General features: G+C 37.4%; 1 protein-coding gene across 2 annotated transcripts; it reads left to right on the top strand.

Annotated features, from left to right (window-relative positions):
* Positions 1–6,321: 6,321 nt before the first annotated feature.
* LOC103697255 (uncharacterized) lies at positions 6,322–13,308 on the top strand. Of its 2 annotated transcripts, none has more exons than XM_039119439.3 (3): positions 6,322–6,643; positions 11,926–12,193; positions 12,287–13,155. In XM_039119439.3, the coding sequence occupies exons 2-3, from the start codon at positions 11,945–11,947 to the stop codon at positions 12,968–12,970; spliced, it is 933 nt and encodes a 310-aa protein (XP_038975367.1). In that variant the 5' UTR covers positions 6,322–6,643; positions 11,926–11,944; the 3' UTR covers positions 12,971–13,155. The 2 variants fall into 2 exon arrangements, with proteins under 2 accessions (XP_038975367.1, XP_008777301.2); XM_008779079.4 differs by having other exon boundaries at positions 6,323–6,643; positions 11,952–12,193; positions 12,287–13,308.
* Positions 13,309–15,352: the final 2,044 nt, after the last annotated feature.

The raw sequence follows: 15,352 nt of genomic DNA on the forward strand, positions 1-15,352 counted from the left end.
GAGAACGTTTTTCGAACTCTGAGATTCGAGTCGACTCCCGCAATATGCGAGTCGACTCCGAGACTCCGCGACCACAAAGAAGACAGAAGATCAATTTACTGTCTCTGAGATTCGAGTCGACTCCCAGACAGCTAGAGTCGACTCCAAGGCAGCTCTACATCAAAAAAACAGAAGACAGTGTTTCGGAAACTGAGAGCCGAGTCGACTCCGGGGAAGTTCGAGTCGACTCCAAGACTGGACGAGGCAAAAGACAGAAGATAGGGAGTTCGGGCTCTGAGCGCCGAGTCGACTCCCAGGATTGTCGAGTCGACTCGAGTGGACCAAATTCAAAAATAGATCCACGGACTCCATGGGATGAGCCGACTCCGAGAAAGCCAAGTCAGCTCCAGAAGTTGGCGAGTCGACTCCAGGTCAAGACGAGTCGACTCCCAGTCTAAGAGGCTACTTTAATTCAAATCCGAAACAGTTGCCGAGTCGACTCCAGAAAAGCATGAGTCGACTCCCGCTATAGCCGAGTCGACTCCTGATCGCGCGAGTCGACTCCAACCCACCAACGGACACATTGTCAGGGTGTACAGAGTGTGCAGAACGGGCAGAAAAAGCTCTCTAACGGCTAGTTTCCGTGGGGGTTGGTTTAAATAGCCACAGAGGACTGTAGCAAAGAAGGTAACAACCATTCCACTCCAAGTAATCAAGCTTTCAATCTCTGCAACTTGTTCTTCAACGAAAAAGAGGGAAGAGCAGCATTAACTGCATCCACCTACTTCTTCCCAACATTGAAAGAGCCTCCTCCTGCATTCAAGTCGACTACACATTCAAGAGGAGACCCGAAGTTCAAGAAGCCCTTCCTCTTCTCCAACTTAAAAGCGTTTGAGGGCTCTTAACTTCGTTATTGTTCATATTGCCATTTATCTGCTTTTGAGAAGCTGTATTTTTCTGTTTGTTCTTTTCATCTACACATTGTCTTTGCTTGGTTCAATCGGGGGATTGAATCAAGGGTATAGAGGTTGGTTGGTGAGCCGAGTGTAAAACCAACGTGTAAGGGTTCGATTGTGATCCCGAAAAAACAATCGGGGTTGGTTCTAGTCGGTGAGCCTGGAAAAACCGACCGAGTTCGTTGTGAGCTCGTAAAACAACAAGTTTGGTTGTGAGCTTGGAAAACAACCAGCTGTAATCCAAGGGGTTATAGTGAATTCCCAAATGAGACTTGGGGAGTGGACGTAGGAGCAAGGGTTAGCTCCGAACCACTATAAAACTTGGTGTTTGTGATTGATTGTCTCTCTTTCTCTTACTCTCATATCACTCACAGCACATAGCAATTAATCGAACAACTTGCAATAGCTTTAATTAGTCATCCACATCGTTTTAAATTGTAAGATTATTTTAAAATCCAATTCACCCCCCCTCTTGGGTTGTCTATCTGGGCAACAGAAGACAAAAGTTGTTGCAAGTTTTCCGTTATGGTCCCAGCAGTACAAGGATCGACTCATGTAACTCAGGGGTTGACTCATGTTTATCCTAGATCAGCTCTTCAAGATATTGAGATGGCTCTTGCTGTGATAACTTCAAAGGGTCGACTCTTAACCTTAAGGGTCGACTCATCTTCTTCAGGAGTCGCTTCTTTAAACACAAGGGTCGACTCATCTTCTTCAGGAGTCGCCTCTTTAAACACAACGGTCGACTCATGCACTAGTTTTTCTGGCTGACGCTGAGACTGAACGAGGGTCGACTCTTCAAACGCAAGGGTCGACTCTTCAATTTTGGGGGTCGACCATTTGGAACAAGGGTCGACTCTTCAAACTTTGTTTCAGGCGGTAAAGGCTATATGTTAAATTTGAACTACATAAGGGTCTACTCTTGTAATGCGAGGGTCGACTCATTGACTGTGCCACTTGATGAAGATATGCCAGAGTCAACTCAAACTTGTCCTTTTTGCTTAGAGGTTGACTCAAGTTTTTCAGACAGAAAACTTTAGACTTCATCTTTGATCTCCATGGATTAGATTAAGATCATTTTTCTTTTAGAGCATATCCAATGAAGTGTTTGTGAAGAACTAATGATTTTGCAATGCTTCATTTCTTCTAATTTTTCTTGACTAATAAACTTCACAATTAAGCCAACATCATTAGTACACCACATCATCTCAAGTATTTTATAATCATCAAAATTCATCCTTTAGGGTTGACAGTGGGACTATCAAATAGGTAGGGACTTGCATCTAGCAGGTAAGCAAGAATGTTGAAAATTAGACTGCTCCTGTACTTGTACAATTTTACTAAGACAATAATAAACTCTATGGGCAGCATACTATATGAACCCTCGGTTTCAATATAGCATACCTAGAATCGAGATGGATGACGAACTTCTGACTGCTCTGTGTAATATGATTTACAAGATGGAGCCAGATCCAGAAGTCGCGACCCTATGTTTAAAAGAAGTAAGTTAACTTATGTGACATGTATAAGTTAACTGGTATCTTCTATTATTAACATAGTATAATACGATTTTTTTCACAGACTAAAATATTTAGAGAGGGCAACGGCAGCTTTAGAGTCTCGACAGCTGTCAAAGTAAGAAAAATATATATCCAAGTATGTCACACATCAAGAGGACATCTACCTGGCGTTAGTAACTCAACAGCTATCATAAATAAGAAAAGTATAAATCTAGATATGTTACACATCAAAAGGACATTTGCCTTGCATTAAATGGTTACTAACATAGTACTATTTTATATGTAATTTTTTTCAATATTTTTGCAGCTGAATAGTGGATTCATTTTGGGCTATCTGCGAAAAATCTTAAGCAGCTAGCTATTTGGATCTTCTTCCAGATTGTCTTTTTGAGTGGCTGTGAGCACAACTAGTCTACCTTCGTCCTTATCCATAATAAGTAGAGGAACCGTTTGACATAGAAGTGCCTCAATGACCTTGTATATATTCACTACAATCTAAGGTTGAGGCTGAAGTATATTCAGAAGAAAATGGAGCTCAAGTATACAAAGCCGATCTATAGTGCTTTCATTGATGATGAGGATGATCCTATGATTGGATGGTTTGTGGGTTAGCAGCAGCAGCCGGAGCTTGATGAGCGAGGATCTCCTCCATGACCGGCCAGTTTTGTATCTAGTGAGGCTAGGATCGATGTAGGGTAATGGGCTGAATGCAATATTCCACGCATCCTTTCAGTTGATCAGCCATAACCACAAGGGCCGGTCACCATATGACTTCTTGTCTGAGACATCTTCTCAGAGATATGAACAAAAAAAATTTAGATGATGTTACTACGCTATCCGATCGACTCGGTCAGAAGGGCAACATATATCCTCCCAGCATAACCAAGCAGAGAGGAGCACGATGGGTAACAAGGCAGCTGTCCAGCACATTAGAAAAGAAAAATAAAAGGCACCTACAGTCCCAATAGGGAGTGTTCACTCAGATTCAGAGATCAGGAGCAGCAGTTCTGATGGTCATGGATTTGCTGGCCCAGGAGAAAGTGGAGAATAGGAGACCACCATTTATAAGACACAGCCACAGGATGGTTTTTGATTCACCGGTGAGTTCCAGTTTATGCATGCTACATAGGATAGGGACTATGGCGCACGATCTACTAGAGCTCGCGATGATACGATTGCATATAGGAGACGGACTGCTCGACATTATTCAGGAGGACATGATGCAGCTGCAGATGACTTCGCATGTGGAATAGGATCTATAGACGTATCAAGTCCTGCATCGTATACTTGATCATATTACCCACTGCCATAGGCAGCCAATGACCCATGCAGATCGGATATGGATGTGGTATGTCTTAGGCATCTTTCGGTGGCTATTACCCTCCGCAGCTCCGAACATCTCACGAATCGAATTTTGCTGTCGGCATATTCGGATGGGCCCTTCCATAGCTGAATTATCAGTCTGAGGATATCTCTTAGAGTTAGAGCTTCAGCGAGAGATCTAAGAGTGCTTATAACCCAGCGCACATTTCTTATAGGATGAACGTACAAGACTACAACGCTGCTTGGTTAGAGGGATGAGTTTATGTGCCTTCTGACTATACTGATGATCCGGATATCTACGAGAGACATCGCCACTCGATCTGATTTTAGATATCGGTATATATGTTGTACTTTAAATATATGGAATTGATTATATTATTTTATAATTTTTATATCACTACTTGATTTAGGAATATTTTATGTTGTTCCTTATAGCATATCATCTTACTAGTTATTTTATGATGTGTATCATTTTAAAATAATAAGAGGCATCATTTAGGTTAAATCGGAATTATAGAAATATCAAAAAATATCAAAAAATACCAAAAAAGCATCAAATTAGATTTAAAATCATTAAAAAGGTTTAAAAAGAGTGATTGTCAATTAAATATTCTTAAAACTCAAAAAAAATAGGAGTACCGATACGAAACCAACACCCCCTACTTGTCTGGCCATGGTACGGTACCAAATTGGTACCAAACTGTACTAGCCGCCGACCGGTACGGATCTCCGTACTGGTTCAATGGATCTTAATTAGGTAGTGATAGGTTTAACCCACTTATACCTTACATTTGAGATTCATTAGATTCACAGAAAAAAAAATTTCTTGCTAAAATATTTTTTCAGAAAAGCTGATACGTCTGAAAAAGTAATTTTTACATATTTAATTGGCTATAGAAAAGTATCATATCTCAAAGTGATTTATATTTAGTTGAGCATCTATTTTTTTATAAAAATTATGTAAAATATCTATGAAAAAAAAGACTTATCCTATTATATCTAAAAGTTTAAGGTAATTTTTGGAAAAAAATTTACTCTAGTTTTGAGATGGTGGAAATTAGAGTTTTTTATGTCCCATATAATTTTTTTTTATAAAATAGTAGAATCTTAGTTTTATAAGAAAATTATCTTTCTATTTCTCCCCTTTAAAAATTTCAAAAAAATATTTTTTTATTTTTTTGATTTTTTTTTTTTACGAACTAAATGAGTCATTGATATTTATTTTCAACAGAGATTTCTTCATTCTCGATTAGTTACTGACGTAACTAAATTGTTGTCAATTTTGAATAAGAGAAATTCTTATTCAAAATTAGCATTCAAAATCTTGATTTTTTTTTTTTATTCAAAGCAGTGCTAACACAATGAAAATCTCATGCGAGAGTTACATAGCTGTTGTGTAACTCTTCTGTTGGGCGTTTTACCGGCAGCTGAGTGTCAACATCCTCATCAATAAGGCTGCAAATGGGTCGGGTCGACCCGCGTAGACCCGACCCGACCCGACCCGCGTAGACCCGACCCGACCCGAATTTTAGGACCCGCGGGTCCGGGTCGGGTCCTAAAATTGGACCCGAATCATTTTCTGGGTCGGGTCTGGGTTTACCAAACGGACCCGACCCGACCCGAATGGACCCGAAGAGAGAGAGAGAGGAAAAGCAAAAGAAAGTCTTTTCTTTTTCTTTTTCTTTTTCTTTTTTTTTTTGGCGTGGGTTGTGGTACTGTTGGTCAGTGTGGAAGGATAGCAAGTTAGCAACAAGCATAGGTTCACAGAATCCAAAGGAATGTCGGCCCGTCAGGATTCTCTCTCGATCTATTACACTGTTGAGACCTCTGGTGTGTAGCTGCCTTTTTTTTTTTTTTTCCTTCTGTTTTTTGGTTTTTGTTTCTTTTAACTTTTGAAGGGAGAAAGTGAGGGAACACTGCAACTGAATATGGGTCATGTGCCAGTTTTCTGTAATGGAATTGGATTTTGGAAGGTCCGGGATTTTTTTTTGTCCTCGTGAGAGGGGAGCTGGGAGACACCGAGTTCCGTCCAATCAGTCATATAGATAAAAAATAGTGTGATATGAAATTTGGCTTGTAGACCGACTTAGTTAGTGAGTCATGGGTCATCTGTTCTGACTGGAGCTCAATTGCAAAGTCTTTCAAGTCATGGGTCACCCAGCACCTCATAATTATGGTATGACTAAATTAGATTTGTCCAAATTTTTTTCCAAAAGTACAAAAAATTAGACCCGATCGGACCCGGACCCGACCCGAATCAGACCCGGACCCGACCCGAACCCGACTCGGACCCGACCCAACCCAACCCGATCTTCAACCGGGTCGGGTCCGGGTCCAAAATTGGGACCCGAACAAAAAATCGGATCGGATCGGGGTCACCTAGGACCCGACCCGACCCGACCCATTTGCACCCCTACTCATCAACAAGTAAAGAAAATTTCCACATCGCCAATAAGAACAGACAATTTCCACATCATCTGTGTAACATTCGTTTTGCTAGATTTGTGGGTTATTTAAGTATCTTCTCTCGGGGGAAGAAAAATAGTTTCTATTATATTCTACACGGACGCCGCGTTCTCTGACTTTGGGCAACTCCCCGAGCTCCCTTCCTCTCTCCTCCTTCCTCCGGGAACAGGGGGGCGTGCTATAGACACACACATATAGGGAGAGCCTTTCATGCCTTTGGGGGAGAGAGCGGCGGAGAGGTTCCTGCGATGAGATTGCCTCGCGGCTGCCGTTTCGATCCGAGAGAATCGGAGATGATCGAGTACCTCCAAGATAAGGTTGAAGGGCGACCGGCCGCCTGCCAAGGAGTGATTAAAGATAATATTGACGTTTACGGATGCAGTCCTGAGCAACTCCCTGGTGAGAAACTTGGTTCAACTTCAACCTGCTGGCCTTTTTTTCTGTCTATTTTGCTTTCCCTTCCTATCATTCAGCATGTTAATCGTTTTTTAATCTTTCTGCACCTGCATTCCTTTTGTTTTTTTGCTTTTAAACTTAAAATGTTATCTTTTTGTGAGAAAATTGCTGCAAAATTTTTAAATTATTATTAGGATTCAGAAGAAAGAAGCATAAACATTTTCTTGAGCGAGATTGGTGTGATATTTTTGGGCAAAAATTAGGAAATTAAGATACAAGTTGCTGGGGCAAAACGAGGTGACTGTTCAGTTTCTGCCATATATGGTGTAGTATTGAAGCAAGAGTAACCTGTTTTTTCTAATGACTGTACATTGAGTAGGACCTTGTCCAAAATCTTTTCTAGAGAACAACATAAATCCTCTCATCCAGCTACCGATGAGGTTATTCTGCCATGGACAGCTAAGGGAGTTGATGGACCTTGACTGAGCTGATAGAGAGGGTGTCTGCACTTATGAGTTAGAGAAAAAGAAAGAAAAGAAAATGAAGATTATACAATATAAAATTGAGGTAAAATGAAAATTAGAAAAAGATATTTGAACTATTGACATATAAAATATTATTTAAAAAATATAACTTTTTAAAATATCACAGCAAGCAGACCATAGATTGTTTGGAGTCCTTGCTTTCTGTGGTTCCAAGGCTTCAAAGATTGAGATCGAGCATGAGGCTGCTCGCTTGAGAGGTGAAGATTGATCCGAGGAGAAGGGGGTCACTCGGATCGCAAGACCGACTGCCTTCAAGAGAAAGAAGAAGATGATGATGGAGGAAAGGGATCTTGGATCGCTTGCAAAAAGGAAAGGAGAGATCAAAAGGGCCAAACCAATTGGCATTGTCATACCATCCCAACTTGGTGTTGGTTTGGTTTGGTATAGGCCGAACTGCCCAGTTTGGTTCCATTAGGCGATCCTATGTTACCATATTCCTAGTCAAGATAAAAAAATTTCTAACCAATAAACCAACATGTTCAATGCACATTAGCAATTTTAAGACCAATAAGAGAATAAAACTTTAATTTATTTTAGCATGTAATTTTTTATGGCCAATTATAGTAAAAGGAAAAAAATAAAATAAATAATAATATATGTTAAAAAATTGCACTATGAAAAAGTAGATCTTAGAAAATTATTAATATTCATAGAAAGGCAATATCAATGTCACATGGACATGTGAAATGGGCATCAAGTGTCTAGCATCTAAAAGAATCTAACATGGGAATCTTCTAATACATTGGGATGCACCTGTATAGTATGTATGCTTGTATAACTATGTGTTGACAATGCATATAAATTTATAAAATATGATAAAATGATCACTAATTGTTATGTTGGACTTGATAACTTTCATATAGAAGTGCCAAATATTGACATGTAATGATGATGGTATTGTAATTTTATGATAAAGTGTGAAGGAGTGTTGTGAAGTGTCCCAAGTATCCAAGGGTCCAACATGTCGAGAAAAAACAAAATTTGGAGTGTCTAGGTAATGCTAGGCAATAGAAATTAGAAAAGAAAAAAAAGATAATGTTTCCTTATTTCTTCATCTAGAGATGTAAAAAAAAAAGAAGAAGGAAAAGTCTTAATATGAGAGAAATCAACCTCTAATGCATGGCTAGAGGAGTATTGGGAAGGTTTACTGTGTTCATTCAGGAGGGGGGAGAGAGATCAGAAATATTGGAGTTATAGAAAGCTGAAGTAAAAAAAAGAAAGGGGGAAGCTGAAATATGGATAATATTTGAATTTGTTTTCGAGTAGATTACAGATGATGGGATAAGAAAGGACACCTTGATCATTTTGGACTTCAATTAGAATAGAAACTTACCAGAGCAATTTTATGAGAATGTTAAAATATTATTTACTGTCTTTGTTTGAAGCTTGATTTTAGGGAAATCATTTATAAATTCAAGGGTAATTTGGTGAAAAAGTGATAGGCAAAATGTGAATGGAAATATTCCAAAATCCAAAACTATTTTTTTTAAAATATAGTATAGATATATTATATGTCTGGAAGTCCCTTAAAGCAAATTTCATCTATCACATGATCCATTCAAAACACTCATGTTTGAAGTCACATGGCCACTTAAAAATATAGATCCAAAAATAAATAAAAATTAAAGTAAGAATAGAAAATTAAACATATACTACTTAGAATCCGTTTAACATTAACAATTAATCCTCAACTGGTCATCACTGAATCCTACAAGGTAACTCTCTTTCATTCTCTTGCCTTCTCTTCCACTTGCTCTCTAATCTCTAAAACATGGTTTACTAATGCTAGTCAGCTAGTGCTCGTTTCCCTGGCATACTATGCAAAAATATCAAAAAAGAGCAATAGAAAAGCTCCATATATCCTGAGTGGCTTTTTTGAGCGAGGATTCCTGAGTTAGGTAGCATTGCTTGAAAACATGATAGACCCTCAAAGAATTATTGCAAGGAAAAAATTAAGAAGCTGCTTTCTTTTCTTCTTTTTTTTTAATAAACCCCATTTAAAGGCAAGACAAGGCTAGTTTCCCTTTGCTCTAGGCATGTGAAAGGGTGTTTCTCTTTAAAAATATGAATCAAATTTTAAGCCTAAAAGTTGATTTGGAAATATGTTGTAACTGCAAGGTGCTGTTTATAAATGAAATGATCGCACAAGGTTATCAAGATTTATTGACAGTATAGTTGTGATCCAGACTATATTGAGGAGGTGATGGGGATGTAAAATGCTCATCAATGGAGCAAAAAGGATATTAATTATTAGAGGAATGTTAATCGAACAAATTGGATATCAACAGATGGAGGAAAGATTGAACAAGAGGACTTGGGAGAAAGAAGAATATATAAAAAAAGGAAAGGGCTATGCATTAAAATATAAAATAATTTTGGATTTTTGCATGATAGTCCTTATCTTTTTCTGAAATTGCAAAAACATTCATTTCTTTTAGATTTCTGCAGCATAATCCTCACACCTTATAGAAAATATCCATGTTAATCCATGTGCACTATTTTTCGCTAGGTACAATACTATTAGTTTTACATGCACTAGTTCTGGCATTATCACAAGAAAATTCTGCAAACCTCTAGCTCTTTAGACTTCTTTTAATAGGGAAGATGTGCACCAGATGTTGCATGAAATGCTCGGTTTGTGACACATGGCATCCACTTGGCTCCAAAAACTTTGTATGCTTATTGATGGTCCCCTCTAGATTAATCATGTGGCCCCTTCTAGCTGAGCTCATTTAGAAGGTACATTGTTTCCAATACTGTCTTCTTTCAATTTAAATAGGGCTCCAGCGGGGAATTCAGAGTATCTTCTATCAATTTAAATTTTGATTTAGACTTATAATTAAATAAGGGATCCAGCTAATCTCAATCAATCATTGATCTCATTGGCATTACCATATAAGGACACTACCAGTCCAAGATGAAGATTCCCACATCCGCTCCTCTTCAACTCTCTCTCTCTCTCTCTCTCTCTCTCTCTCTCTCTCTCTCTATGTATGTATCCATGTACGAATGTATGCTTGCATGCATGCTTATAAGCATGTGGGCACACACACAAACAAATATGAGGTCTCTTTAATTCAATTTGTTATTAAACACAAGTTCTCTCCCTTCGTATTTGTTGTAACAAGAAGTCATGCATTTTTTAATTGTTTTCTCGTCTAGATCAATATATCTTTAAACTGCTGCCTTTAAGGCAAAGGTTCAACTTGAAATCTCAGCATCCAATGAAGAAATAAAGCTTTGCTTTGGAGCAAATTGGTGATCAGTACAAGAGAGCTCAGGAATTATCCCATAGTCTGTTTGGAAGAGTTTTTACTTTTCACACATCATCTGAATTTCTTCCGTGTAGTTTTATTATCTTATAATTTAAATATTTTTTCTTGTGTTTCCTTTTTGTAATTTCTGATATGGTAACTAAATCTAGCAGTAGGTTAGGTTGCTTCTGGTCAAAAAATCCTAAACCTATACCTGACTGATTTATGATCAGGTTGAAAAGAATAAACAAGTTATCTAAAATAGGGCATCCAAATAAAGTGAGAGAGTGAGAAAAGAAATAAGTGGAAAAGAAAATGCGACAAATTCTGAACATGCTATACCCTCCACTTTTCTCTTCATTTTATTTTAGTCAGTCTCTTATAATTCTAGAACCTTCCTAGTCATTTGAACCAAGACCCTTTTAGGTCACAGCTGATGATACAATTACCACTATCGTAGGTATTTGAGGATGGATGTTAAGGGTTCATTTTACTTATTGCGACCTGTATGGCCTGAGGGCCAAAGCATACCCGACCTATTTGTAGTTGAGTTAAAATCAACCCATATCCAATCCATTTATAAAAAATCTCACTCAAAACCATTTATTTTGTGTGGGTTTTGGCGGGTTGCCGAGTTTGGGTCAAAAATTGCCACCCTTAGATTATATAGTATTCAAAGTGGTATGTTTTTAATTAGATTTGCACTTATTCACAAAATTAATTCAACTTGCATTAAGCTATGGTAATAAGGAGCCATCCATAGCCATCAAGCATCCAACATTATAAACCATTACAATAGGTAAAACATAAATGTTTATTTGTTTCTCCTTAGCATATACCTTTTGCCATTATAAGGATCTGTAATTGGCTTAGAGCATGTTTTGCGTGGAAAATAACATTCCTATATGCTGTTTCCTTAATCACTAAGGGTGCACACTTAGTGTAGCAGATTGGCAATGTCCAAGTGAGAACATTGTCCTAAATAATGTTGGTCTGTTATTTTGGTTGTTGTTAAGCATATAAAGCATGTGCCCCTCCTTTCCCAAGAACAATACTGGCTCCACTCCTGCTACTTCAGTAGCTTAAAACTTGAATTGTCTTAGCTTGTTTGCATCTTTACTTTTTATCTGATACAAACAATTTAATTGGCAAATTTTGGTGCCAAGTAAGTCATTGAGTTAATACTGCAAAGTCCAAACTAGTGTGCTGTGACCCTGATAGTGCACATGGTGCCAAAAAACTAGTGCAAGTAGAGCCAGTATTTGTGTTCATGGTGCTAAAATACTTACTGCAAAAGTATTTATGTGGATATTTTCTAAGAAAAATGAAGATCATGCTACAAGGATCCAAAAGTTTGAATTTTTTTTGAAAATTTAGAAAAAGGTAGGAATGATCATACAGAAAACACAATAATTCATGGCTCACATCCAATTTTATGTGAGTGCTAATGAACATTAAAGGCCTTTTCTTTTACAACATTTCTTAGGCTCAAGGAAACCTGGGACATGGCAGGTGATTTGATTCCGGGTGATGATGGGAGATTGTTTTGTTTTACTCCAATCAAGCACCGAACAGGAAACTGTAGGGATCGTAGTGCTCCAGATGGCTACTGGAAGTCAACAAAGAAAAGGACTGTAATTCATAATGATGAAGGAAGATCAGTAGGGTTCGTGCAGGATCTCTGCTATCACCATGGAAAAAGGAGGACTAAATGGCTCATGAAAGAGTATACACTTGTTGGTGATCTGCCTAAGGTGAGAAGTTATCAGAAACAATAAAAGTGGTATTTCATTTCATATCAGTTTGTTCTGGTTATTTCTTTTTGTTTGTAACCCTTTCTCTTGTAGATGGCTCTCTGTGTAATATATTGTGCACAGAATAAATGTAAAGACCGAATCCAAGGAAATGAATGGAGGATGAAGCCTAACTGCCTTGATAATGCTCCCTCATTTAACCAATGGTCTCGGTGGAACAAGCCTCACGAAGCAATAGATTCAGAATCTGAGGATACCCGACTCCCCTACCTGTCATATGATTTGAGTTCCTTGGGAAGGACTACTAAAGATGAATGCCATCAATATCTAAAATCGGTAGCCGCAAAAACAGGTGAGAGCTACCATAAAATTGTGTTTATGGCTCTGAACTTGGCTGCAGCAGAGGTGGCTCAGAAATTTGGCGAACCTGAAGAGAGAGTAGGTCCAAGTAAAACGGAAGGTGCTTTTACCTTTGAATCTTCCCAAGGATCACCATCTCCTACTGCGACCAGTGTAGGCTATGTAAGTGGAGGTGAGGGGTGTTCAGGTTCCAGCAGTGTTGCAGATGTAAGTGATTGGCCGCTGGATGTGGATTTAGATTTCTTAGATTTTGGTGCCCCATTACAAGAATCACCATCTGTTGCTCCATTTAAAGAAGGTGAATTAGCTGAAGCTCCTGCATGCCCTGGTATGCTGCCAGATACCTGTTCTCCAGAAACAAACAACTGGTATGTGGATGGTATAGAGGATGGACCAGACAAAAAGACTTGTTCTTAATAGCATATGTCATCCCAATTATCACTATTTGCCTTTCCAGATAGCATAGAAAATTCAGGTCGAGCTAGCATTTCTTTCAGAATCATAGCAGGATAGATTCATGTTTGGATGTTATGAGATGGATGGATAACTTTCATGGAGTCAACCATATATATCAATGAAAGTTCTGTCTCTAATTATGCTGCAGACTTGAATATCATAGGTAATGTTTGTTATATTTATTTATTAGTTTGTGCAACTTGCAAAATTTTCTTGTTGGATTTATACAGAAACCTGTTTCCTTTTTCAGAAAACAAGTACTTAATTCTTATAAATGTATCTGGTTAACTTGTTGAACATCTTTTGTGATATTGATGGGTAAAGGAACTTCTACAGAGAGCTGTTTCTTATAGTTGAATTGAATCAGGTTGAAGTGGATGTCCCTGTGACGTGGCATAAGCAATTTATAGGTTTTCTCATAGTCAATACAATTTAGATATGCATTGCATTCTCTTAATGAATTTTGGCTTCACCCCCTTTCCTCTTATAAAAAAAAAGATATGCATTTTGTTAATTATTTTTTGAAACCTGCATGAGATCACAGCTATAAGGTAACTAGTTGAGCCATTTGGCACTGAAAACAGATATACTAGCTCTCCTGGAGGGACAATCTTGCTCCTATAGGATACTAGTTTGGGGGATGTTACAAAATTTTTTGAATTCGACTAGGTGCTGACTTACTGCTGGCCTAAGAAGGTGACATTGAAAAGCATAACTTTATATTCAATTTATGGATCCGATCTGCCTACAGATAGGCGCCTGCTGTGGCAGACATTAACTAATCTCGGCCTTAGCATATCATCCATATGATGAGCATCAAGAGCCACCATTCAATCCGCTAAGGAAGATATAAATGAAGAGATTCTTGTATATGGTTCCATACTTCCATGGATCCAGATTTGGGATAGCTAGACATAGAATCATGTTTTCTTTGATCCAAATCTGAGTTTTTGGGTGGATTAGATCTGGTATAGGGTTATAACCTCCATTCTTAGTTTTAGTCTCCAATTCTTAGGGAATTACAGTAATCTATATTGCTTCCCGTGAACACCATTCTGAAACAGCTATGAGAGAGCATGGTTTTTTGCATGAAGTAGTGCAGCTTCATTAAAGATGCTGGTTTTAATCATTTGCAGCTATTTGCAAATTAAAGTAGAGATTACCTCCGAGTTTTTCATGTTATGCGGGAATAAAATATTTTATATTGTAGATTCCTTCAAAATTTTCAGACTACATCAAATCTCGCTTATAAATGGAATGTATATCCTTACAGCTGTGTAATGGATGCAAGCAATGGCACCGAGTGCATCTTCTGGATGTTTATAGTCCCTAGGGTTTTGCAAGAACCCATCTCAAGCATCAATGCTGGTTTCTCCAGCTGGTAAGGGACATTCAGCTGGCGCACACACTGATGTACCAGTTCTATATGTGCAGCCACTTGATTATTAGAGGCATAGTTCACTATACCAGTTTTTTTGAACCAGGTTATACGGGGCATACCATACCGGTTCGGTAGCAGTACTCGGTACGGATGATGTACCGATATTCGGTATGTCGAAAAACTTTCGTACCGTACTATACCGACATAGTACTAGTATAGTATCAGTTGTGATACCCGACCTTTTAAGCGAACTTAGCTGGATCCACTTGACCGGTCTAGCTAATTTGGCCCAAAAAATTATATATATATATATATATATATATGCATATATATATATATATATATATATATATATATATATATATATATATATATATATATATATATATATATATATATATATATATATGCATGTAGATGCATATGCATGTAGATGCATATGCATGTAGATGCATATGCATGTAGACACACATGCATAGATCCACACACACATACATACATACATACATACATATACATACATACATACATACATATACATACATACATACATACATACATATACATACATACATATACATACATACATACACATACATATACGTACATACATACATATACAAACATATGTATGTACATATGTACATATACAAACATATGTACGTACATATGTACATATACAAACATATGTACGTACATATATACACACATATATACATATACATATATATATATATGTATATATATATATATATGTATACATATAGATATATATCTATGTATATATGTATACATATAGATATATATCTATGTATATATGTATACATACATATATATATATATATATCTATGTATATATGTATACATACATATATATATATATATATCTATGTATATATGTATACATACATATATATATATATCTATGTATATATGTATACATACATATATATATATATATC

The sequence above is a fragment of the Phoenix dactylifera genome, chromosome 6 (assembly GCF_051530095.1).
Source record: "Phoenix dactylifera cultivar Ajwa chromosome 6, Ajwa_hap1_PhDact_Kaust_v1.1, whole genome shotgun sequence".
NCBI classification, from domain to species: Eukaryota; Viridiplantae; Streptophyta; class Magnoliopsida; order Arecales; family Arecaceae; genus Phoenix; species Phoenix dactylifera.